Genomic DNA, 27,261 nt, shown 5'->3' with positions numbered 1-27,261 from the left:
ACCACAAGCGTTTCTGGACTTCATATCATTTGGCCAAAATGCTCATTCCTACACATTACACGATAAAACAGTCTGAGCACCCGATTATTGACAATAGTACAGTGTGGACCTAGCTTAGAACATGTACCGTAATAAAATGGCATTTCATTGCCTTACAGCTTTTGACAGGTAAATATAATCATACTGATCAAGGCCTTAACTAGGAATGCACAACTGGTAACAGCACCAATGATGCAAGGCCCGTATCGTCTTCTGTGATGTCATGACATCACAAATGTAGGTGACGGCGCTGATGTGCATGACACGCAGAGATTCAAACCCCCATACCACAACAATGATAAGCGCTGCTATATCTGTACATATTAGGGAACATTAAGCAATGCACTCTGTCTGTCTCATGTCCATTTGTATTTTTGGTTCATGGTCGCTGTGAGTCTGCCTCTGCTCTAATTTCACTTCAAGAAGCCAAAGCAATTCACTTACTCTGAGGATCCATTGTACAAGTCACATTTATTTTTTAATCAATAGATGTTTTTCCACCTGTAACCCCTGTATGAGCTGTATCCATGGACTATGTAGTGACTCAGCAGCTCCACTTGCAGGTCACATAGAATACTGCATGTCTCTTTGTATGCAGCAAATGTGAGCTGTAGGGTACGGCTATACAAATAGCAGCCAGCAGAGATGGAAATCATACAGTATGTATCAACCAGTGTTTCTCAAACTATGGGAGATATTTATCAAAAGTTGGAGAGAGATAAAGTACCAAGCTGGCATATGGGTGCAGACCATATGGATACAGAGCTGACATTAGTAGAATATATACATCTTTTCACGTGTCAATATATTGCATCTCATTGGGCAGCTCATTGTACCCACCGCACCCTCCCCCCCCTCCCCTCCCGACTGCCTCTGTTGTGCAACTCACTCTATAAATGTTACATCTGCCCCACCTGCAGTGCACATGGCTTTGCCCATTTTGAGAACCAATTTGTACTGCGATCAGACCTGAATAAGGGCCATGGAACATTGTGGCCAAATCCAGCATGTTAATCGTTCATCTTTCCACCTGCTGAAGGGATCAGTTGGTGGATAAATGACCCACAGTCACCCGCACTGGATCATCTTCAAACATACACACGGTAAGTTTTGAAACGACTGGTCGTTGCGATCAATCAAAACTGCTGTATCGTTTAGAAAATCTTAATCTTGTGCAGGCACCTCAAGTTATGATAAATTCATGAACCGTTACAAATATTTCAAAAATATAAATAAAAAAAATAAAAAAAAAACACATTAAAGAATTTTTCTTTAATGATTTCAGCTTTCATTGAACAGGCAAGTAACCCATTTATCTGTAGAAAACCAAAAAATATATACAAAGACTCACTTCAGAAATGCATGTATTTTACTTACAAATATCTGTACTCTCAAAAAATTTAACATAAACTTTAGGGGCACTTATTGTCCTGCACATCTGTGCATGTATATATATTTATATATATATATTTATAGAATTTGTTTTTATTATTAAATAACATTTTACAAACTGTATAGAACTTACAACTTTTTTTACAATGAGCTTTGTCCCCCCCCCGAGAACCTACCTCAGGGCAAAAAAAAAAGGGGGGGGGGGGGGGGGAAGGGGGGGTGCAATGGAACATTCTTGTTTGTTAGGTCTCCAGGAGGAGAGGTGAGGCGGGGGAGGGTAAAGGTTGAGGTATTGGCTACACAAAGATTGCAGTGGCAGCATTTAAATCCAAAAGTAGCTAAAAAATATCCCAAAAAGTGGGAAAACATAAGTAAAGTAATAGCAACGGCCCATTGAAAGTTGGATGGAGCGGAAGGTGGGTGATGTGTGAATTAGTCCATTCTGATGATGCAGCTAATTTTTTTGCATTATTGGCTGCAAGGAGCCATGGGAACATCCAAGAGAACGGTGTCCACTAGGGAAACAAACTAATCTGTTGCGTATCTGTGGGTGTGGTGAGACAGAGGTGATGCCGGTGAGAGAGGAGCTGGTGCCGGTCTCTCCCACCATCATGCAAAGTATTGCTGAAGTGCTGTCTTTGCCCTGTAGGGGGGGAACAAACAAATATTAGTTTTCACGTAACTCAATATAGCTGTAGAGGTCAGTCCAGTGGTGGCCCCAGAGAAGCGTATTTGGCCCAGTATGCTTTGCAATAACCACAATTTCATCAGGGGACATTGTGGGTTAAACAAAATGAGTCTGGAGCGCTCTGGGTAGTAGTTGTGTGCTGTGTACACTGGCAGCCACACGGTGGGGGGGATGCCACCCTCCAATAAACGTAAGAACAAGAATCATACCGTAAGGCGCGCCCAGCGGTTTCTTGGTTTCTTTGTGTACGCCCAGTACACAAAGAAACCAATTTGATAAATATTTATAGAAATTTATTCAAAACAGCATCATAGTTAAGAAATGTATGCATGCATTAAAAAGCATAAAAACACACAAAAAAAATAGTAATGACTAATATTACTAAATTAAAAATTAAATTAAAATAAAAAAATGAAAAATAATAAAGTAGAGCGCCTGAACACATGATAATCTTGTCGGAGAGTGGCTTTGAGTCAATGGGGCTCTTATATACTTATATATTGTTTCCAGATGAACATATGTTATTGCTCGTCCTCCCAATATATTAAGCGTGATGGTGTTTTGTATAAGATGTTACTCACACATCCACAATCTTCATACTGCTAGTAGCAGGAGCCCAGGATCCGGGCCCCGATGTCCACAGTGTCCTCTGCTCCTGGCTATTGCCAATGGTGGGTGTGGCTGGTTGTGAGACCACTAGTTTAATGTGCTGCTGATCGCACAAGTGGCACAGCTCCAAATTCCAGTCGCGCACCTGTCCGGCGCGGGTCCGTCAGCACGACCTGGCCAGAGATCAGGTGACGTCAGCTCAACACTGGAGAAGCGGTTGCGGCTGTGAGTACTGTGTGCACAGTATAGCTGAGCCGGGAATCAGAGGGTATCAGCCCAGTTAGTGAAAAGGCAGCTGCGGCTGAAAACCCCATATGCACGGGGACCAGCTGTTGGTAATCAAATTGATAAAGCTGCCCTGAGTGCAGCGAAATGCATCTTTGAGGATCCACACTACACCTGGCACCTTGGTAAACCCCCGGGAAATTATTGCCAACATCGTGTTCCCTATTATTTGCCATTTACCAACAGCGGGTCCCTGATCCCGGGCTCCTGCTACTAGCAGTATGAAGACTGTGGATGTGTGACTAACATGTTATGCAAAACACCATCACGCTTAATATATTGGGAGGACGAGCAATAACATATGTGCATCTGGAAACAATATATAAGAGCCCACCTGACTCATAGCCACTCTCCGGCAAGATTATCATGTGTTCAGGCGCTCTAGTTTATTATTTTTCATTTTTTAAATTTATTTTTTTAATTTAGTAGTATTAGTTCATTATTATTTTTTTGTGTGTTTATATGCTTTTTAATGCATGCATGCATTTATTAACTATGATGCTGTTTTGAATAAATTTCTATAAATATTTATCCAATTGGTTTCTTGACATTGTGGGTTATACCACAACGAAACGCGTCACAGAAACTCCTTTTGGAACTACAGTTGGACTGCACCTTACAACTATAGTGTGATAAATGTATCTTATAATACTGATATTTGAGCAAACCCGCTACAGAACACATCTGTCCGTTCTGCTGTTAAACAGGCCGCTGCAGCGATAATCCCCAAAAACATTTCTTCAAGACTTGTACAACGATTGTAGCACATATAGCAATGTAAATTAAGGAACAATAATAAGCGTGGAACCCTTATACAGATTCACACTCACTTGTCACAAAGGTTCGGGTCTGTTGACTGACTCAGCTTGTGGAGGATGTCGACGATCCCGATTTCCCGGAGCTTATCCTGACGTTCTTGTGAACCTTTGGAATTGAGAGACAACTGAGAACCTTTAATACTGAGCTGTAGCAGCAATTCCATCAAACTCTCATTTCCGTTTAGTGCATTATTTGCTTGCAATGAACCAGCAGAGAGTTTTTGGTCAATTTATGTGGCCGTTTTGCCAAAATAATCCTAATGTAAAACCTCTTGAAGTCAGGAGGTCTCTGTTTTAATCCTAGAGAGAACACTAAACCGTACAGGAAAGAGAGCGCTCGTGTTTGGGGCAATATGTAATAAAAACTTAACTTTTAAATGATTTCAATGAAAACTCACATAATAAAAACAACAATAACAAAATCATAATATGCCTGGATTTGCATAAACTAGGAAAGCAATCTACTGGCACCAAGACCCCAATTACCTCTATTTCTAACAAACAAGTGAGGTTCTGCCACAAAAGTAATATGTATACCACGCACGTACCTGCTACTCAACCTGAAGGCACCTAATAATTGGATGTATGCGCGCTAATTAGTGTCAGGTGCATAAATTGCCGTCTATCGTACCTCCGCTCAATTAGGTAGATCAATTCATATGCAGCATTCTTTGTATATATAATCCAAGGTATTAAATATAAATGAATGTGAACATAATGCATCGATACGTCCACATCCACCTTTAATTTATACTCAATCTCCCTGCAGGAACTGTATATGTGAAGCATGCACCATAATGTATACAAGGGGAAATATAACAAGATACATGAATGTATGCATCATTGATTGACATCTAGAATCCCACTTCAGTTGTTAATGAGCACGGAAATCCGAAAGAAATGATGTTCTATAAATAGATCAGGTATCATAGAAAATGGATACGAGGAACAGAAAAGTGGTAGGCGGTCCCTGGGTTAACAATGTCTACTATTGGTTCATAGTGACTAGGTCGACACCTGGAAATGGCCGACCTACCTGACCGAAGGTCAACACAAGGATAATAGACATGGATGACACTCAAAAGGTTTTTCACTTTTTTGGGGTGTGAGTAACGAGTGCACCTGCCGGGTGACCTTGAAAATGTGCACTGTTGGGGGGTACTTGAGGACCAAGGTGGGGAACCACTGCCATAGTGCGTGCCAGGCTTCTACTTTTAACCATCACCAGCATTGTTTTGCCAATTGGAGAACTTGGGAAAGAGCTGCAGCTGCTACATTGTAGCAGTTTCTGTGGACAGTAGGTGTCACATATACGATCAGCAGAGTCTCCTGGTGGGCCCTGGCTGTACTGCATTTCTATTAAGACACATTTTCAACTAAAAAAAGATGCCTGATGCTAGAAGATTACCACAAGTCGCAGCGTGCCAAGAGACGCTGTTTAGCATGACCGTAGCAAAAATGTATGTGGACAGATACTGTAGGTATATAAACTGCTAGACCAGTATAGAAAGATCAGAAAATAGCTGCTCTAGTATACAGAGGACATCTGCTTTTGACCGTTTGTCACGCAGGCAGTGAATGACCAGTGAGTGACAGAAGTTAACAGCGCACTTCTGCTTTCTGTAGTGGACCCCAATGTCTTACAGCTAAAGTTTGCTGTGTACAGATGAAAGGGCACAGAGATAAAGAGGGAGAAGAATGAATGGGGTACCTGCTCTGGTGTAGACTAGTTGGGACACTGTTTGTGCATTAGAAAGGTCACAATATCTGTCTGAACAGTCAGACGCATGTTTCGCCGTAAAAAACTGTCAGTCTCTCACAGTTTCCAAAGTCCTCATCATGGCCTTTATTCAGATCTGTTTGGAAAATGAGCAAAACCATGTGCACTGCAGGTGGGGCAGATGTAACATGTGCAGAGAGTTAGATTTGTGCGAGTTATTTTGTTTCTGTGCAGGGTAAATACTGGCTGCAATATTTTTACACTGCAATTTAGATTTCAGTTTCAAAACACCCCACCCAAATTTAACTCTCTCTGCACATGTTACATCTGCCTCACCTGCAGTGCAGCATGGATTTGCCCATTTTTCAAACAAATTTGTACTGAGATCAGATCTTATAAGGGTCCATATCCTCTATATCAGGGGTGACCAAACCTGTCCCCAAGATTACAAACAGTTCATGTTTGTCAGGCCACCTGTGGATCTATAGTAGGAATGAATGCAGCAGGTTTGAAAATGTGACAGTTAGTAATGACTGCAGTTGTGCACCAGCTAAGTGATCTGGGAAATGTGACAGTTAGTAATGACTACAGCTGTGCACCAGCTAGGTGGTCTGGGACGTGTGACAGTTAGTAATGACTGCAACTGTGCACTAGCTAGGTGATCTGGGGAATGTGACAGTTAGTAATGACTACAGCTGTGCACCAGTTGGTGGTCTGGGGAATATGACAGTTAGTAATGACTACACCTGTGCATCAGCTAGATGATCTGGGACATGTGACAGTTAGTAATGACTACAGCTGTGCACCAGCTAGGTGATCTGGGAAATGTGACAGTTAGTAATGACTACAGCTGTGCACCAGCTAGGTGGTCTGGGGAATGTGACAGTTAGTAATGACTGCACCTTGGCACCAGCTAGGTGATCTGGGAAATGTGACAGTTAGTAATGACTGCACCTTGGCACCAGCTAGGTGGTCTGGGGAATATGACATTTAGTAATGACTGCACCTGTGCACCAGCTAGGTGGTCTGGGGAATATGACATTTAGTAATGACTGCACCTGTGCACCAGCTAGGTGGTCTGGGGAATGTGACAGTTAGTAATGACTGCACCTGTGCACCAGCTAGGTGGTCTGGGGAATATGACATTTAGTAATGACTGCACCTGTGCACCAGCTAGGTGGTCTGGGGAATGTGACAGTTAGTAATGACTGCACCTGTGCACCAGCTAGGTGGTCTGGGGAATATGACATTTAGTAATGACTGCACCTGTGCACCAGCTAGGTGGTCTGGGGAATATGACAGTTAGTAATGACTGCACCTGTGCACCAGCTAGGTGGACCGTTGGTAGATCTCGAGAACCGGTCTGGCCACCCCGGCCCTATATCTAGGGAGCACATATTCATCACGGTTTAGCATTTTGCACTAAGAAAGGCCAGTGTATATGTACCAGCGGAAGCCTATGCACCTTTTATAATACAAGCAGCACTCATTCTATACCTTCAGAGTATGAATCTACAGCCACAGAAAACAAACCAAAGACATTTATCAGTAAGCATTATTGGAGGGGATGGGAACCATCACAGTGGTCTAAGTGCTCGTATTACATGATCTAGTTTTAGTCCTTTGTGTCCATAACTAACGTTTCTTTCCACAAATGAATTAACCTTCCTCAACAAACAGTCTATGCTAAACCGAACAAAGAACACAGACTAGCCCCTTCAGCTGAGGAGGCACCGAATGTGTGGACGCAAGAAACTGGGCTGAAGTCTCGCTTACCTTCCTCTTCATTCCACGTGAGGTTGGCGATGCAAAACATGGCAGCCAGTTGCAGCTTCAGGTTGGAATGACCCTGTGGAAACAGAATAAGAAAACCGCGATCATAACACTGGGGCTTTAATTAAAAAAATAAAATAAAAATCAGCTTAATAAAGTATTTTTTTTTTTATTTCAGTTTTTCATTAGGGGGAAATGTAACGACACTTGCTAAATAGTTAAACAATTTTAAATTGAAACCGAACACTCGGGATCAGGGATAAGAAGACAGAGCAGTGCCGGAATAGTGTAACAGTGCAAGCAGTGTACGAGGGATAGATTGGTGCAATAATGGCCCGATTCAGACGTGACGATTACCGAATGATCGCTCGTGCACGCGATTATTATTATTATTATTATAATTTTATTTATAAGGCGCCACAAGTGTTTCGCAGCGCCGTACAAAGGAACAATACAGGGAGACAAAAACTTGGCATAACATTGAATAAATAACAAAAATACAGTACAAATAAAGAGCACCACAGTTCAATACACATTACAGCTTAAATGTAAGTAGTGAGGAAAAAGGCGATACCATGTGCGAGTTATCTGACACCATTTGAGGGGGGTTGTAACCAAGCATTTTCTGCGTAGTGCCCCAGAAACCACTCTGCATCTTTTGAAATCTGGGTGTCGCGGTCTGCTGTGGTGCTCCTAGCACAATGTGGTCTGTATATAAGCACCGATATGCAGACCAGACTTGTGCTAGAAGCACCACAGCAGAGAGCGGCACCTCAGGCAGGGAAGAAGAACTGCATGGGTTTTCAAAAGGTGAATGGTACTAGGGAAAGGGGGGACATGATAGAAACTTTCAAATATATCAAGGGATTTAACAAGATCCCGGTGGGAGACATTCTTCCTAGGAAGAGGAGCAACAGAACACGAGGACATGCACTGACACTGGGGGGAGGAAGGTACAGGTGGGAGACATTCCTCACAGGAAGAGGAGCAGCAGAACACGAGGACATGCACTGACACTAGAGGGAGGAAGGTACAGGTGGGAGACATTCCTCACAGGAAGAGGAGCAGCAGAACACGAGGACATGCACTGACACTAGAGGGAGGAAGGTACAGGTGGGAGACATTCCTCACAGGAAGAGGAGCAGCAGAACACGAGGACATGCACTGACACTAGGGGGAGGAAGGTACAGGTGGGAGAGTCACAGGAAGAGGAGCAACAGAACACGAGGACATGCACTGACACTAGGGTGAGGAAGGTACAGGTGGGAGACATTCCTCACAGGAAGAGGGGCAGCAGAACACGAGGACATGCACTGACACTAGGGGGAGGAAGGTACAGGTGGGAGGTATTCTTCACAGGAAGAGGAGCAGCAGAACACGAGGACATGCACTGACACTAGGGGGAGGAAGGTACAGGTGGGAGACATTAGTCACAGGAAGAGGAGCAACAGAACACGAGGACATGCACTGACACTAGGGGGAGGAAGGTACAGGTGGGAGACATTAGTCACAGGAAGAGGGGCAGCAGAACACGAGGACATGCACTGACACTAGAGGGAGGAAGGTGCAGGTGGGAGACATTCTTCACAGGAAGAGGAGCAGCAGAACACGAGGACATGCACTGACACTAGAGGATGAAGGTGCAGGTGGGAGACATTCTTCACAGGAAGAGGAGCAGCAGAACACGAGGACATGCACTGACACTAGAGGGAGGAAGGTGCAGGTGGGAGACCTTCTTCACAGGAAGAGGAGCAGCAGAACACGAGGACATGCACTGACACTAGAGGGAGGAAGGTACAGGTGGGAGACATTAGTCACAGGAAGAGGGGCAGCAGAACACAAGGACATGCACTGACACTAGAGGGAGGAAGGTACAGGTGGGAGACATTGTTCACAGGAAGAGGAGCAGCAGAACACGAGGACATGCACTGACACTAGGGGGAGGAAGGTACAGGTGGGAGATATTCTTCACAGGAAGAGGAGCAGCAGAACACGAGGACATGCACTGACACTAGGGGGAGGAAGGTACAGGTGGGAGACATTAGTCACAGGAAGAGGAGCAACAGAACACGAGGACATGCACTGACACTAGGGGGAGGAAGGTACAGGTGGGAGACATTAGTCACAGGAAGAGGAGCAACAGAGCACGAGGACATGCACTGACACTAGGGGGAGGAAGGTACAGGTGGGAGATATTCTTCACAGGAAGAGGAGCAGCAGAACACGAGGACATGCACTGACACTAGGGGGGGGAAGGTACAGGTGGGAGACATTAGTCACAGGAAGAGGAGCAACAGAACACGAGGACATGCACTGACACTAGGGGGAGGAAGGTACAGGTGGGAGACATTAGTCACAGGAAGAGGAGCAGCAGAACACGAGGACATGCACTGAAACTAGAGGGGGGAAGGTACAGGTGGGAGACATTAGTCACAGGAAGAGGAGCAACAGAACACGAGGACATGCACTGACACTAGAGGGAGGAAGGTACAGGAGGGAGACAATCTTCACAGGAAGAGGAGCAGCAGAACACGAGGACATGCACTGACACTAGAGGGAGGAAGGTACAGGTGGGAGACATTAGTCACAGGAAGAGGAGCAACAGAACACGAGGACATGCACTGACACTAGAGGGAGGAAGATTCAGGTGAAATGTGAGGAAGAATTACTTCACAGAAAGAGTAGTAGATAAGTGGAATAGCCTCCCATCAGGTGGTGGAGGCGAATACAGTAGTACAATGTAAACATGCTTGGGATAGGCATATTGATATCCTTACAAAAAAATAAGGATCAAATATGGTTTGAGGTAACATGTTTAAAAAAGGGGCAGACTAGATGGGCCAAGTGGTTCTTATCTGCCGTCAAATTCTATGTTTCTACTTTAGACATCTACACATGGAATCCCCCCAGCTGGGGATCTCTATAGCCCACCCTGGAAGGTCTGGTCATGGGGCCAACCTGAGTCAGGCCTACATATGTGAGGAGATACAATACAAACAAGTTGCAGCAGTCTGAATGGTAAATCCTATATTGCACCCCCTATACCCCACGGTTGTCAGTGTCCCCCAAGGAGGATGTAAGAGGAAATAAATTAGCAGCAGCATTAATGAGCAGATGAAGGGGTGAAAACTTTACACATTAAATTGAACTCCAGTCCTTTTCACCACAGGCTGCCCACATGATGTTATGTAATACAGTAAGTCGGCCACTTACCACATAATACTTGACTTTCTGCAAAATGTCATCGTTCGTCATGATCAGATCTTTAGCCGTGGTGCCGTCCGCTATGTTGGCGAGAATGCACAGTGTCTGGAATATAAGATACAGATTACATTCCTGCCTGTTCTGTAGCAGACTGGTCACCTTTCCTCTACCCTGCCTGCGGTGCCGCTCTCTGCTGTGCTGCTTCTAGCACAGTGAGGTCTGTATTTCCGCCCTGTATTGCAGCTCAGGCTGTGCTAGGACACCCCAGACAGGGCACTAAGGGCCTAATTCAGCATCAATGTCACTACCAGTCCTTCCATTAGCCCTGTGCTACTTTTGCCCAACACAGGGCAAGTGAGACCCCTGTCGCATCCAGGCTGGTGATAATGGATACCGTCCATCATGCAGAAGAGGGTAATTAGAGTCATACTTATATAAAAGGTCACGTTAGTGCAGTGTAATCCAGCTGGCAGGGAACCAGCGAGAACTTACTTGTTCCTTGACCTCTATATTGTGCTCCCCTTCTAGGATGAAGGTCACGGCTTGCATGATCTGCTTCCCATGTGTGCTCATTATCTGGTCTATGTGCTGAACGTGCGGACAGGAGACAAGGAAGAGAGGAAGAGCGTTATCAGTAATACAGCCTGGAGGAGGGAGGCCAGGGTCATATCTACGTGCTGGCAAAGGATAATTCTCTCCTGAATCAGTTTTATAATAATTAGGATGTACCCCTTGGATAGATAGATAGATAGATAGATAGAATTCCTTTATTTGTCTCACAATGGAGAAATTTACAATTGTTACAGCAAGGTTCAAGTACAGATAAGGGTGAAAATAGCAAATAAGATAAGAAGTCCAAACAATATAAATCTAGAATCTAAGAAGATGTAGGTCTCTACAGACCATGACACAGTTGTACATTCTGATTGTAGCAGGTAGAAAAGACCTGCGGTACCTCTCCGTTGAGTATCGAGGGTGAAGCAACCTATCACTGAATGTGCTACACAGATCCGTCAAAATATTTTTGAGCGGGTGTGAAGCATTATCCAATAATGATGTCATCTTGCTGATCATTCTCCTCTCACCCACAATCTCTACAGAATCCAAAGGCATTCCTAGGACAGAACTGGCCTTCCTTACCAGCCTGTTAAGTCTCTTATTGTTGGCTGTTGAAAAACTGCTGCCCCAGCAGACCACTCCGTAGAATATGGCCGATGCCACTACACAGTCAAAGAAGGTCTTCAGGAGCGCTCCCTGCACTCCAAAGGATCTCAGTCTCCTCAACAGATAGAGTCTACTCTGCCCCTTCCTGTACAGAGCAGCGGAATTATCAGACCAGTCCAGTTTATTGTATGGATACTACGGTAATAACCCTCTGGACATGCGGTCACATACCCTAACCCAGTCAGTTTCATAGCGGCCAATATGTGCAGACAACAAATACTGGATCAAGAAATAAAAAACTGGTCAAGTTCATTCACACACAGCAGTGCAAACCGGGTCCTGAGAGAACCCCACCAGCCCATGTTATCCAAATCCTCCCGCAGGAGCACAGGTGTGTTAATGGACTACCACGGGGGGGATTAATTATTACTGAGGATACCTTGAAAACACGCACTGCCAGGGGCTTCCATGAAGACAGCGTGTAATAAGCACTGGCCTTTAGGAATGATTGCTTGAGGAGCCTCGGAATTATCAAGTGTGGAGCGTCCTGTAATACTGATGAGCGTTGCCTATGATGCCTTTATGATGCAAATCAGCCTGGATCACACATAAACCTGGCAGTGACGGACACATAGAACAGGCTCGCTAGGCATGCCAATTAGGATCGGGAAGGAGGTGGGGGTTTAAGACCGAACTACCCCTCATCTACAGATGCACCCACATATACACCTATCCTGCCTTGGTTGTGCCATGCATTCTGCCAGGAACTTCAGCATCTCATTCGCATCACCAGTCTACCTGCGGCAGAGCGATTAAGTTGTGCCAGATGTCTCACGTGTTATGGCACAAAAGGAACCACAACAACGGCTGGTATCTACATTATTTACTTTTAGTTACAGAATACACCCGTGGCTTTTTGCAATATACAAATATTGGAAGGAGTGTATATCTCTCTCCACATAAGCTGACTCCACTACAGTGGCTTGTCGGCCTAATTCAGACTAGAACGCAAAACCATGTGCACCGCAGGTGGGGCAGATGTAACATGTGCAGAAAGAGTTAGATTTAGGTGAGTTATTTTGTTTCTGCGCAGGGTAAATACTCGCTGCTTTATTTTTACACTGCAATTTTTATTTCAGTTTGAACACCCCCCCAATCTAACTCTCTTTGCACATGTTACATCTGCCCCACCTGCAGTGCACATGGTTTTGCGTTCTAGTCTGAATTAGGCAGACAAGCCACTGTAGTGGAGTCAGCTTATGTGGAGGGAGATATACACTCCTTCCAATATTAGTATATTGCAAAAAGCCACAGGTGTATTCTGTAACTAAAGGTAAATAATGAAGATGCCAGCCGTTGTTGTGGTTCCTTTAGTGCAGCATGGTTTTGCCCATCAAAGAAAAAATTTGCTTTGCGATCTAGTCTGAATTAGGGCCCTGTGAACGGAGTCACCATCACAACAGGAAGCTGTGAAAAGTGATAATGTGGAGAGAGCGATAAAGTACAATCAGTGCCTAGTTGCCGTGTTACAGGGTGGGTTTGAAAAATGACAGCTAGGAGCTGGTAAGTTGCTACTTTACTTCTCTCCACATTATCAGTTTTCAAGGCTTAGTACATCTGGCACAAAATGTCCAATGGGATACAGTAATGCACTTCTATTGTGAAGGCGATTAGCTGAAGACTTACTGGGCGCGTCGACAGAAGGTTTCTGAGAAGTCCCAATGTTTTCATCAAAACATTGACATCCGAATCGGACAGCAGACGAAACAGCTGTTCGGTGTTCAGTCCTCTGAGTATGTCAGACTTTATTTTCTGGTCGGCTTGAAAGGCCATGTTCTGCGGAACGGGAGAAGTGGTTACGGCAATGCGGTGAACGTCCAGAGTGACAACTGCAGGGAAATACTCACCATTAAAGCCCAGATGCCATTGACCCGCAGAGCCGGATTCTCACTCAGAGTCAGACTACAGAGCAACTCCACGGCGCCAGATTCCAGAATAGGCTGTAACCCGAGGTATAGAAGGAAGAATTATGTACAGTATTCCCAAACCGTGTTCAACAACACAGATTCTTCTCATTTCCCTTCTATCCTACACAGAGCACGTGCAGAACAACACAGCCAATTACAGGACTCCCAACTGCACTCTGTACTCCACAGGATTATAGCAAGCAAAAACAATTAGAAATGAGCCAAATCTGTGCGCGGCATGTGCACCGGGATTAGTGCTCACCGCAACTCAAAACAAAGCGGGTCCCAATATCCCTGGTTCTTATATAGGGGGGATATTAAAATCAGCCCTGCAGATTATTTTGGGCGCGAACAATTGGTTTTATTTCCGCACCATGGGGGGTTTAAATGATCCTGAACACGTATGTTCGCTATAGAGAACACAGCATTTTATCAGGGATTTATTTTGGCTGCCTCAGGCAGGAGAAAGAAAAATCCTTGTTGAGAGCTGGCTTTGGAGCAAACTTGAACGCCCTGCGGAAATGGGGTATCCCCCATAGTTACATAATGCCTTGATGCCGCCTCTGGATTCACATATTGGGGATGTGTTTCTTTGTTCTAAGCAAAGCAATAAAAAAATCCTTCATTTCTAATCTACTGCACCTTACTTGCAACTAGGACTGTGCACACACACACACACACACACTCGGACAGTCTGTACCGATCTTCACGCAGACACATTCATGTATTTTTTATTTATCATCATTTTTGGGGTAAAGTAAAAAAAAAAAAAAAATTAAACCATAATAATACTTTAACAAAAAAAAAAAAAAAATCGGTGGGCGTATCCCAGATTACATTTTTGGAACGGGAAAAGATCCATTTATCGCGCCAGGAGTATTGTTGCCGGCAAATAGTCATCTACCTGAATACTTCTGTTAGAACTGGCCCATAACATGCAGAGACGAAGACAGAAGTTCTATTGAAGATGTTACTACAGACTCTACTTCTTATTTAGCACCTACTAGACCAGTGGTTCTCAACTCCGGTCCTCAAGGACCCCAAACAGCTCAGGTTTTCCCAGGTCTCCGCCCGGGTGAAATAATTAGCTCCACCTGTGATCTTTTAAAATGTGTCAGCGAATAATGAGTGCACCTGTGCTCCTGCCACGTGACCTTGAGGACCGAAGTTGAGAACCACTGTTCTAGAAGGTGCTAAATAAGAAGTAGAGTTCTATGTGGCCATCTACACACTGTATACAGCAGCAGTATGGGTCATGGGTCTGACCCATATTAGGTCCACATGCTTTTGGTCAATCACAGAAGGTTGACATGACGGAGGTTGACACAAGCATTAGGTAGAAAATGGCTAGGTTGACAATCCAAAGGTCAAAATTAGTTTTTCATGTTTTTTGCCCCCCAAACGTCGACATGGGCACCGTCAAAGTGTACCACGTCCCCTTGCAGGGCTCGCTTCTGGTACGGTGCCTCGCTATGTATGGCACATCATTCTATTCTACCTCCACGGCCCTAGTGGATGGTAGGGCATGAAATACCGCCTGTCGGCTATAAAAAAAAAAAAAAACTTTAAAAACTATTATCTTCCTCTCCCACCACTCTAATTCTGCCACTCTCCTTCAACAAAATCTGCACTGGCTCCCATTCCCTTACAGAATTCTCTTCAAACACCTCACACTCACATACAGGGCCATCTCTAATTCCAATGCTCCATACATCTCTAACCTCATCTCCATTCATACACCCTCCCGCCCTCTACGGTCGGCTGACGACTGTCATATCTCCTCCACCTTGATCACTGCTTCCCATGCTAGAGTACAGGACTTTGCCCGTGCTGCACCCCTTCAGTGGAACGCACTCCCTCGCTCCATTAGACTCTCCCCGACCTTGCAAAGCTTCAAACGGGCACCGAAAACTCACCTATTCATCAAAGCGTACCCTTCCACTGCATAAACCAGCTGGTTCTCCGACCCCTTGCCTGTTTACATCCTGCTATCTAACCACCACCCCCTCGCTTGCACCTCTTGTAATCTGTCTGTCTCCCCTTCCTACTAGATTGTAAGCTCCTCCGAGCAGGGCCCTCTTCCCTCCCGTTGTCAAAGCCCACTTCTCTTCACATGTCACTCACAGCTCTCCTATACTCCAACACTCAGTGACCATCTTTGTCCGCATACTCATCTCCATCATTGGCCTCAAGCCTCTAGTTGTATGTTAATTGAGTCCTCACTACTTATATCCAAGCTGTAATGTGTATTGATCTGTGGCGCTCTTTATTTGTACTCTACTTTTGTTATTTATTCAATGTTATGCCGAGTTTTGTCTCCCTGTATTGTTCCTTTGTACGGCGCTGCGAAGCACTTGTGGCACCTTATAAATAAAATTATAATAATAATAGAAAACTCATGTCTACCTATTAACTGTTGACTTAGCCATTTCTTGTGTCTACCTTCCAGCCCTGTCGACCTTAGCCATGTCAGCCTTCGGTGTTTGACCCAAAGCTTGTCAACCTACTGGATGCACCTTCAGCAGGACGACCGGATTACATTTGAATGTATGAGTCTACACAGTGCAGTTGTACCACACACCCTGGTACCGGCCGGAAGCTCGGCACTGTGACAATGGCCGGACACTTCAGGTCCTGTTCCAATGAATCCTTCTAAAAAAAACAATGTGTGGCCTCATGTATGAAAGCAAGATGGTGTATCCGGACAAACATGTCCTGTTCTGCTGCCTCCTGATAAAACACATTGGGGCAGATGTATTAAGACTGTGAAGAGATAAAGTGGAGAAAAAGTGGAAATAAAATGAAAGGAGATAACACACCAGCCAATCCACACCCAAATGTCATTTTTCAAATGCAGTGGATTGGCTGGTGCGTTACCTCCTTTCATTTTATTTCCACTTTATCCCTTCACAGTCTTAATACATCTGCCCCAATGTGTGACCCCAGCCTAACCATTTTTTTTTGCTCCAATTCCTAAATTGGCCCATTATCTACAGAATGGATTGCGCTATTCTCTACATTTTGTCTTGGGTCTGGCCAGGCTACACGCCAAATCTAAAAACAGATACTGTACACACCCTTCCTTCTTCCAAACACTAGTTATGCCATTGCTAAAGACGTAATAACAAACAGAAGTGATAAATGAACAATAAATGCATCTCGTCAGATGTTACAAGTAACATCGGAAAACAAGAGCGGTGACGTTGTCCAAGTGCTGCTCAGGAAACAATTAGTCCTCGCCCGCGTCATTCCGACTGCTCTTTCCCAAAAAGCACAGGGGCGTGCGGTTCCTCGCTAGCCCTGAATTATTTATAACGCTAAATCTATTTTCTTCCTGGTGCATTTATAACACTTTTAGTTTTACATAACATCTTGAGCTCATTTTCTATTAAAAATAAGAAAAACAGATTGTTTTGTACAAGAGCTTTACGCACCAGAGGTCGGGAAAAAAAACATCACAACTTCGATAACGGGAACATCGTAGCGTGTGCACAAGGGACCGGACATCTTTAACACTGTGCATGCCGGCGCATCCATGCAGACTCAGGGTGGCATGTACATCAGTCAAGTCTCCACTGGCAGCTAAGTGGGCGTAGCTGGCCGGGCATGGGGTGATTGGTGTATGTTTGCCATGGGAGATGGAATTGTGGCCTATTTAAAGGTAACCAAAGAACCGGCAGGTTCAAAGGGATCACTTATGTACTGCTGGGGCAATGCGTGCAGATAGTAACGAGAGACGCATTTATAGGGGGCCGAAGGATATCATAGTTACGGCCCGCTTGGAATAGAGGCAGGAAACCCTAGAAGATGCCGGTTCACACTCAACGCTCTGAGATCACCGATGGTCCGAAGCTATAATAAACTATGGAGTATAACGGAGAGAACATGAAGTCTTTTTTTTGTGACTTTTTCCATTATATAGCCTCTAATAGCTCCAGAGCGAATAACAGCTTCTGCTGATTAAAATGATATGCAGCATGGCTATATTCAGTGTGTGACCGCGGCTGTCTCGGCATATACAATTCTGTGTTACATTGTTTCCAGGAAAACACTGCAATGTTTCAATTACTATGCTGATACAGCAGCAGTCACATACTGAATATAGGCATGCTGCATGTCATTTTAATCAACAGAAGCTGCTTGTGCGTTCTATCCATTGTGCAACAGAAGAGTGGCAAAAGACAGAGCTACAGAGACAAATGGAGCTCAAGAACTGCCCAGGCCATCCCCGCTAACGGGACTGCCCCCCACATTATGACGTCTTCAAAAAGATGTAATTTAAGGCAAATGAATGCACCAAATCAGAGGCAGTAATTTCAATGTTTTTTGTACCAACTGTCAACATTTCAGTAGCAATTTACCACACTAAAATCTATTACAATCATGCAATTTAGCGCATTAAACGGGATCCTCATGAAAAATTCTACTTATCGGATATGAAATGTCCTTCGGACGTGTACGGATTACACCGGCATAATGAAACCACTGAGGACACACTAAAGAACAGCCTTAAGTAAAAACAAAATCACAGAACATAAAATGTTTTCTATGTACAACTGGAACAACCGCGGTGGCAGCTCTGGGGGAAAGCAGAAGCCCTACCGGGGGTTTAAGGTCACCAATCAGAGAGCAGCCTGAAATCTTTATGAACAAAGCACATGAATCAAAGCCACAAGGAGCACAATCAGGCAGCAAGGAGCCTCAATATAAAAACTGGCAGCATAGCAGGAATGTCAGGCAATCCCAGGCAGACAACAAACAGATATTCATAAAAGGTGGCATGAGTAAGAATGAAGAGTTGTGATAAATACTGTGCTAACTATTTCTAATGAACAACGATGACACTTTAAACCGCATAAAGGCGCTTTGTCCGCAACCGAAGTCAATATAAAAAAAAAAACGAAAACAAATCCAGTAATTAAAAAAAATAAAAGAAAAAGAAAAAACACAAACTTAAAAAGTACTAACTGTCAGCTCCTTCTGGGAGGACACAGGCACGGAACTAATACAGATGTGTCTTAACGCATCATTGTTGCTGTCATGCCAAACGGCCCGTTTTGGTGCGCCAGGTCCCGCAGTACTCTGCTAGCGTGAGGCACCTTTTTGGCCAAAAAATTTGTCAGTCCCACTGCGCTTTCAGCACCCTCAACAAAACTGTAACCTACTGCCCCCAACCGCACACCGCCACCAATAATCACTTTCCAGCCCCTCAAACCAAAGTGTGGAGGTGAAGTCCTATGATTCCCCAGCCGCCACCTGCAATAAGTACAGCTAGGATGTCTTACTTCTAGATATCTTTAATTTTGTGATAGGCAGACTCCTGGTACCCTAGGCAGCTGCCCAAGTAGAGCCAGCCCTGAGGACAGTTGCTAAAAATTGTAAGAACGCACCCTAAAAATGTAACCAAAATCCCTATAGCAGAAAATGAGTCCGTCAGTAAATACAGGACATCAGCCTCAACGTCACAATACAAAAAGCTACTCATCAGCTGTGGTAGTTTCTGCAAAAACAAAGGGGGGCATTCGATCCCCAGGTCACGACTGTCGCTTCCTCCCGACAGCCGTGACCCTGGCCCCTTTTTGTTGTTATGCTCGACTGCAAATCGGCAGGTGGGATTCAATGCCTCTGCCTTCCGAGGGCCCAAAAGGGTGCGCGTCCGCAAGAAACGAGAGATCCGGCCGTGAGCTCGAAAATACAAGGCCGTTCTCGGCAAAACAGGCCCAACTGCTTTTAACCCCTTCCCGACATTTGACGTACATGTACGTCATGGTCGGGAAGTACTTCCCGACATTTGACGTACATGTACGTCATGGCTTTAAACTGTCACCGCGTCTATAGACGCGGTGACAGTTTGGAGATGTCTGCTGTTCCTGACAGCAGACATCCCCCCTCGTCGCCCAGGGGGGGCAGGGATGCCCCCCCCGTCGGCGATCGCTGCGATTGGCTGTTCAAAAGTGAACAGCCAATTGCAGCGTTTTCTGTGTTACCGGCGGCTAAGCCGCTCTGTAACACAGAGATCGGTGGTGATCGGTGCTGTTAAGTACAGCACCGATCACCACCGAGCGGCAGCCCGTCCTCCCACCCGCCCGGCAGCCTAACCTCCCACCCACCCGGCAGCCTAACCTCCCACCCAGCCAGCAGCCGCAGCGCCAGCCAACCCACCAGCCGCAGCACAGTATGAAATTAATTTTAGTGAAATAAAATGAACTATATATATATATAATATATATATATATATATATGTGTATATATATATACACATATATATATGTGTGTATATATATATATATATACACACATATATATATATATATACACATATATATATACACATACATACATACATACATACATACATACATACACACACACACACACACACACACACACACACACACACATATATATATACATATATATATATATATACATATACAGTGATTGGTGCTGTTAAGTACAGCACCGATCACCACCGATCGCCAGCCCCCCCCCCCCCTCCCACCCGGCAGCCCCCCCTCCCACCCACCCGGCTGCCGCAGCGCCAGCACCCCTCCCACCCCCCCACCAGCCGCAGCGCCAGCACCCCTCCCACCCCCCCACCAGCCGCAGCGCCAGCCCCCCTCCCAAAGCTGGTGAGCAAAATGGGGTCACTTGTGGGGGGTTCCACTGTATTGGTGCTTCGGGGGTCTTGCTAATGCGACATAGCACCCACCATTCATTCCACCACCAAATATCACTCCTTCCCTTCTGAGTCCTGCCATGCACCCAACTGGTATTTTTTGGTCACATGTGAGGCATTGCCGTACTCGGGAGAAATTGGGGCACAGATTTTGGGGTGCTTTGTCTCCTTCATTCCTTGCGAAAATGAAAAATTTTGAGCCAGAACTGCATTTTTGTGTAAAAAAATACATTTTTTTACACAAAAATGCAGATCTGGCTCAAAATGTTTCATTTTCGCAAGGAATGAAGGAGACAAAGCACCCCAAAATCTGTGCCCCAATTTCTCCCGAGTACGGCAATGCCTCATATGTGACCAAAAAATACCATTTGGGTGCATGGCAGGACTCAGAAGGGAAGGAGTGATATTTGGTGGTGGAATGAATGGTGGGTGCTATGTCGCATTAGCAAGACCCCCGAAGCACCAATACAGTGGAACCCCCCCACATGTGACCCCATTTTGCAAACTACACCCTTCAGGGAATTCATCAGGGGGTATAGTGTACATTTCAAACCCCCAGGGGTTTCACCAATTTTGATACAACTGAGCTGTGAAAATGAAAAATTAAATTTTTTCATTTTCACAGCCCAGTTGTATCAAAATTGGTCAAACCCCTGGGGGTTTGAAATGTACACTATACCCCTAAATGAATTCCCTGAAGGGTGTAGTTTGCAAAATGGGGTCACTTGTGGGGGGGTTCCTAAATTTTAGCATCTTATGGTGCCTAGAAACCTACATGGTGCCTAAAAAATAATCTCATAAAAAGGAGGCTCCAAAATCAAGTAGGTGCTCCTTCTATTATGAAGCCTGTGGTTTGGTCAACGTGCACACTAGGGCCACATATAGGATATTTTTGAAAACAAAAGAATTGGGGGAATCAATTTTTAGTCACATTTCTCTAGTAAAATCTACTGTGTTCCTTAGAAAAATGTATTAAAATTGCAAATCTGCAAAAAAAATGAAATTTTGAAATTTCACCTACACTATGGGCGGTATTCAATGTCCTGAATCGTTGGTCACAGTGATTCAGATTTTACATTCGCCAGCCAATCGCCGGTTTTTTGCTGCGAATCGCCATGCATGGGGATTCGTCGGGAGTCGCCGAGTCACCCTATTCAACGTGGCTGAGATTCGCCGCCCCTAACGGCGATTCTCAGCCAAACCGGCGTTTCCCTAAACAGCCTCATTAAAAAATTGCAGTGAAACGCTAGAAAAATGCAAATTACCCTGAAAAAACGCTTCCAATACAGCAGACGGCAAAAGCTGGGTAATCTGCTCAAAGGCCAAACGAAGGAGTGAGGTGGGGAGGAGAATCATGGGTAAGTGAGGTGCACCATGGGTAAGAACAGTGCTTTGTGGGAGAAAAAAAAAAATACCAGAAAAAATTAAAAATATATTTGTATAGCACTTCTACGACCATCACATCACACAAGGGCAGCATATAATAATACATTACACTTGCAGAGTTAAATTGAACACTTAAAACCAATTATTTCACAGGTTCCGATAAAAGTTCACCACAAAAAGATGACGAGGGACACTCGGTGAGGAACGGCGATATGAAACAAGAAATAAGAATCGCCAACTTCTCATTGAATACACTTTTGGCGATTCCCGTCGACTACCGGCGAATCCCCATGAAAATCCCTATACACAAAAAACGGCGATTTGTAGAGAATAACATTTGGCGATTGGTGCTTCATTCACCGGTCGTCATCGGCGATTAGAAGACGTTGAATAGGGTGATTCGCTTTTTCAGCTCAAAAAATCGCCGGCACACATGAAAAAAACACAGAATCGCCATAAAACTTGGCGATTCTGCCTCATTGAATACCGCCCTTTGTTTTAATTCCTGTGAAACACCTAAAGGGTTAACAAACTTCCAAAATGCTGTTTTGAATACTGTGAGGGGTGCAGTTTTTGAAATGGCATCATTTATGGGGGTGTCTCACATACAAGTCCCTCAAAGTCACATCAGAACTGAACTGGTCCCTAAAAAAATCAGTGTTTGAAATTTTCTTGAAAATTTGAAAATTTGCTATTCATATTGTAAGCCTCCTAGTGTCCAAAAAAATTACAAGGAAGTTGAAATAATGATGGGAACATAAAGTAGACATATGGTCTATGTTAGTTATTAACTATTTTGAGTGGTATGATTATTTGTCTCACAAGCAGAAAATTTAACATTTTGCAAATTGCTAAATTTTCCATTTTTTTACGACATTTTGGTATTTTTCACAAAAAAAAACAGACTGTATCGACCCAAATTTACCACTAATTTGAAGTACAATGTGTCACGAGAAAACAATCTCAAAATCACTGGGATAAGTAAAAGCAAAAAAAAGTTATACCCACTTAAGTGATACATGTCAGATTTGAAAAAAATGGCTCTGTCAGGAAGGCAAAAACTGGCTCTGTCAGGAAGGGGTTAAAGTGGGGTCCCTTTTTGCCGAGATGCCTGTTCAATGGTGTCGGGAAAGACAGCATTGTATAGGCACCCGCCGCTATTTCCCCCATTGGAAATAACGGCGGGGGATTGAATATCTCCGAAAGAATACTAATTACTCCCAGGAATTCAACTGGGCTGTATATATCCAATTATATACAGAATGTATACATATATGTAAGCAGGCAAGTAGGCCTACATACTTTGTTAAACTCCTTCAGCTGTACCGCAGGAACACTGGGCCTAATTCGACCATGACGTTAGCAGGAGGCCGGATGTGACTGTATTTATCGCAGCTGCCGAATAAGTCCTGGGGTATGTGACGGCTGCTATGAGTTGTGCGTAGTGAAGAAATCATTCGATGGCAAGCGGCTTTTGACGGGATTTGGACATTTGCGCTCGGGTGTGAATGGATGTGTAGCCGTACACATCCATTTGCACAGGTTGCAAGGTGATATTTCACTGGAGCGTGCGAAGGCTAAACTGCACGACCGCACACTCCTATGGCCAGCGGTCAATCAGGTCTGAACCATGCCCGCTGTTTCCTCACCTAGACCCTGCTCATATAATGAGCCTTCACTGACCAACTGTGTTCCGATTTGCAGCACAGCTTGTAACTGACGCCCAGCACAGACTTGGAAGGTGTGTACAGGGTAACAGGGCGTATTAGGGATGAAGCATTGTAAAATCATAACATATTACATTTATGTGTATTGCTCCATTAATCCATTCCTCTTGTCAAGCAAAACCCACTAAGATCTGCAGATCATCTCATTAACAGCCTGCCTTACCAAACACACACAAGCATTGGGAGAGTGCAAACCAGACACCCTGCCTACGTACGTTTCACCAAATCTGTAATCCATTCCTCTGGTCAAGTAAAACCCACTAAGATCTGCAGATCATCTCATTAACAGCCTGCCTTACCAAACACACACAAGCATTGGTAGAGTGCAAACCAGACACCCTGCCTACGTACGTTTCACCAAATCTGTAATCCATTCCTCTGGTCAAGCAAAACCCACTAAGATCTGCAGATCATCTCATTAACAGCCTGCCTTACCAAACACACACAAGCATTGGGAGAGTACAAACCAGACACCCTGCCTACGTATGTTTCATCAAATCTCTAATCCATTCCTCTGGTCAAGCAAAGCCCACTTAGATCTGCAGATCATCTCATTTACAGCCTGCCTTACCAAACACACACAAGCATTGGGACAGTGCAAACCAGACACCCTGCCTACGTACGTTTCACCAAATCTCGTTGAGCTTCCCACTAACCTCTTTACTTGGAGAGAACTCCAGAAGAAGGTTACACAACGTTGATGAAGCCACCACCAGGATGTCATCAGGGGCATTCTGTAACACCTGGGTACACAACAAATACAGAGACAGTTTATGCTCACTGCATTAAATAACCGTTCTTCCCCAATACTGATGCACTGTATTACAGGCATAAGTGTAGCAGCTGCTATACCTTCATTAAGGGCTTCCACACGGCATGGTCTTGAAAACTGGTTCGAAGCTGTTGCACAGATCTGGACAAACTGTGTAAACATCTAGAAAGAAATATGAAAGTGAGTGATGGTAATAAATACTTAACCAAGAAGTATAGATCACCACCTACTTATGTGTATTACAACAGACTTGAGACTTTATATGCAATTACACTGGAGGGACAGCAGGTGGAGCTGTCACGTATGTGTTTATGTGTTTAGTATCTGTGATGAAGTCTGAAGGTGGCATGAAGGAGATGTTCTGAATAACAGTTTGTATGATGATTGGTTCCAGTTTCATTATATAAACAAGTTATACCACAAAGAGTTTTCCGGTGTGTGCCCACTCTATGCCAACATCATGAACCACTACCTCTACCTAGACATGTGCTACCCAAAAGCACTTGCTCTAAGCAGTGTTACAGAACGAAAACGTGAAAATCCGGATAGACGGGTTGTAACCTTTCAGGGTGGAGACGTCACAGTACATATCTTAGGCTGGGTACACACCTAAACGATAGATCTTCAAACAGATCGGGCCAAACCATGCGAAGCTGCCCGATGTATCAACATCGGGCATCCCGGCTTCGCATCCCTGGGCTACCAACATTCTGGGATGGCGATAGCCCATTGTAGCCTATGGCTACAGGATCGCAGTGCCGCCTGGGAAGTGCAGAGAGATCAGCGCATAACCACACATTCGCAGACTCCTCGCCCTCAGGGATCATACAGCCCTGTGATGTGATCACATTATACAATGCGATCCTGGGTGGTAATATTCCACCCAGATCGCATTTACATGATGACCTCATAGTCTGTATCTGCTTCGTTTAACACAGTTTGACATGTTCATTTTGTTATCAGGATCCCAAAGTGATGCATGGGGGTAGACTGTGTGCCTAATTATCAATTGATGGCCTGTAAGTGCCCCCAAACATCACAAAAATACACCGCAGGTTGAGAACCATTGGTGTAGAGCAAGGGTCCTCAAACTATTTTGCTCTCGGATCCCATCAGACAATGAAAATAATGACAGGACCCCAGCAAGTTACTGCAGAAGGTCATCGCATCACATGTGCAGTCAGCAGATGGCACATACATGGCAGCATTGTGGAGGCACAGTGATGGGAGGAGTCTAAAATAACAGACAACAACAGATTTTTCAGACTCCTTGAATCTCTCACTGAGATTAGAAAAGTCATCAGCCTGATGGTCAGCACCACAGAGTCGCGTCCCCATGCTGAGAAGGTTAGGACACACAGTTTGAGTGTAATTTTCAGTTACAACAAAAATCACAGGGAGCACTGAGGAGCTTGACCAATCAAAAGTAATGAAACCTGGGCTTACGCCACTGTGGTGTAGAGAACAATTCGGTACTTGTTTCCTAGCACGGCCACATATCTTATGGATCGTGTACCTTTAGTTAAGGTACACGATCCATAAGATGGACCCGATTTCCTTTGAAATCAGGTCCATTTGGCCGGCTAGGACAAAATATCGGGGGCATCGCGTCGGTCGGGACCGTTAACAATGGTCCCGACGCGACCGACGCGATGCCCGCGATTTCCCCATAGGCTTCAATGTTAAAAAATATTTTAACATTGAAATCGTGTCGGGAAAGGTAAAATATCGGGGGCATCGCGTCGGTCGGGACCATTAACATAGGTCCCGACGCGATGCCCCCGATTTTTACATAGGCTTCAATGTTAAAAGATTTTTTAACATTGAAATCCTGAAAAAATGTGAAAAATGTGAAATGGGCCAATATGACCCATTTCACATTTTAGATGTCCCCGTCGTCACCCCACGATAGACGCCAACCCGAAGCGTGGCGAGCGCAGCGAGCCCGCGAGGGGCGGCGGTGCGCGTCCTCCGACCTTTTCATTCCCCTACTATCCACGTCGGCGTGAAGTTGAGAATAGAATAGTGTGGCTAGTGTGGCGAGCGCAGCGAGCCACCGAGCCCGAAGCGTGGCGAGCCCCGCGAGGGGACGCGGATACCTTCACAGTTATACGCGTCCCCTCGCGGGCTTCACAGGTGTCCGTGGCGACGCGGACACCTGTGAAGTCCGCGAAGGGACGCGTTTACCTGTGAAGGTATCCGCGTCCCCTCGCGGGGCTCGCTGCGCTCGCCACGCTTCGGGCTCGGTGGCTCGCTGCGCTCGCCACACTATTCTATTCTCAACTCCACGCCGACGTGGATAGTAGGGGAATGAAAAGGTCGGAGGACGCGCACCGCCGCCCCTCGCGGGCTCGCTGCGCTCGCCACGCTTCGGGTTGGCGTCTATCGTGGGGTGGGGTGTACGTCGTGACATTTGGGGGGGTTGGGAATATTTTACATTGAATCCAATGTAAAATCGGGTCCCAGGGACCCGATTTACATTTAATTCAAAAAAAAAAATCGGGTCCAAAATCGGTCGGTCGCGACGATCGCATCGCATGCGACCAAATCGCATGCGATGCGATCGACCCGATTTTTCCGACACGACCACCCCGATGTAAATCGGTGTGGCCGTGCTAGGAAACAAGTACCAACAATTCATTATATAGATACTTTAGTAAAACATTGCCAAAAACAATAAATAAATCTAATTTCAATACAAGGTATCACGAAAAAACCAAACCCCCCCAAAAAAATCACTGCAGCAGTTTTTTCATTGTATTACATCCATTCATGTCAATTCTGCCACCTATGGAGGAGAGCTACATGCCATTAAATGCACCAATGAGCAGTTATAAAAACATTCAAAAGAAGGGACCAAGGAAGAATAAAAATGAAAAAAAAGGGAAGAAACGAAGAAAATATCAGCTTCAAAACTTGGCTGGAATATTACTGGCTCCCAGTGAACGGGCAGACTACCCTCTTGTGAATATGTCTGCGTATAGGCAACAGGCGCTGTGTAAGTTAACAACTGTGGGGGAAGGCAGTAGAAAACGGAC

At 44.9% G+C, this 27,261-nt stretch overlaps 1 protein-coding gene across 3 annotated transcripts in view; it reads right to left on the bottom strand.

The window, feature by feature from the left end:
- Nucleotides 1–1,296: 1,296 nt before the first annotated feature.
- Nucleotides 1,297–27,261, bottom strand: part of ARMC8 (armadillo repeat containing 8) — an 83,237-nt gene continuing 57,272 nt past the window's right edge. For all 3 annotated transcript variants that reach the window (XM_083154404.1, XM_083154406.1, XM_083154405.1), the window contains 9 exons: nucleotides 24,304–24,385; nucleotides 24,108–24,194; nucleotides 13,600–13,692; nucleotides 13,379–13,528; nucleotides 11,021–11,116; nucleotides 10,538–10,633; nucleotides 7,328–7,400; nucleotides 3,844–3,937; nucleotides 1,297–2,074 (listed from right to left, as the gene is read on the bottom strand). In XM_083154404.1, the coding sequence (XP_083010530.1) occupies nucleotides 2,041–2,074; nucleotides 3,844–3,937; nucleotides 7,328–7,400; nucleotides 10,538–10,633; nucleotides 11,021–11,116; nucleotides 13,379–13,528; nucleotides 13,600–13,692; nucleotides 24,108–24,194; nucleotides 24,304–24,385 (805 nt within the window). In that variant the 3' untranslated portion in view covers nucleotides 1,297–2,040. The remainder of the gene's footprint in view (nucleotides 2,075–3,843; nucleotides 3,938–7,327; nucleotides 7,401–10,537; nucleotides 10,634–11,020; nucleotides 11,117–13,378; nucleotides 13,529–13,599; nucleotides 13,693–24,107; nucleotides 24,195–24,303; nucleotides 24,386–27,261) is intronic.

Source organism: Crinia signifera, chromosome 7 (assembly GCF_055691185.1).
Source record: "Crinia signifera chromosome 7, ASM5569118v1, whole genome shotgun sequence".
Classification (NCBI taxonomy): Eukaryota; Metazoa; Chordata; class Amphibia; order Anura; family Myobatrachidae; genus Crinia; species Crinia signifera.
This window is presented reverse-complemented; position numbering and strand designations above follow the sequence as displayed.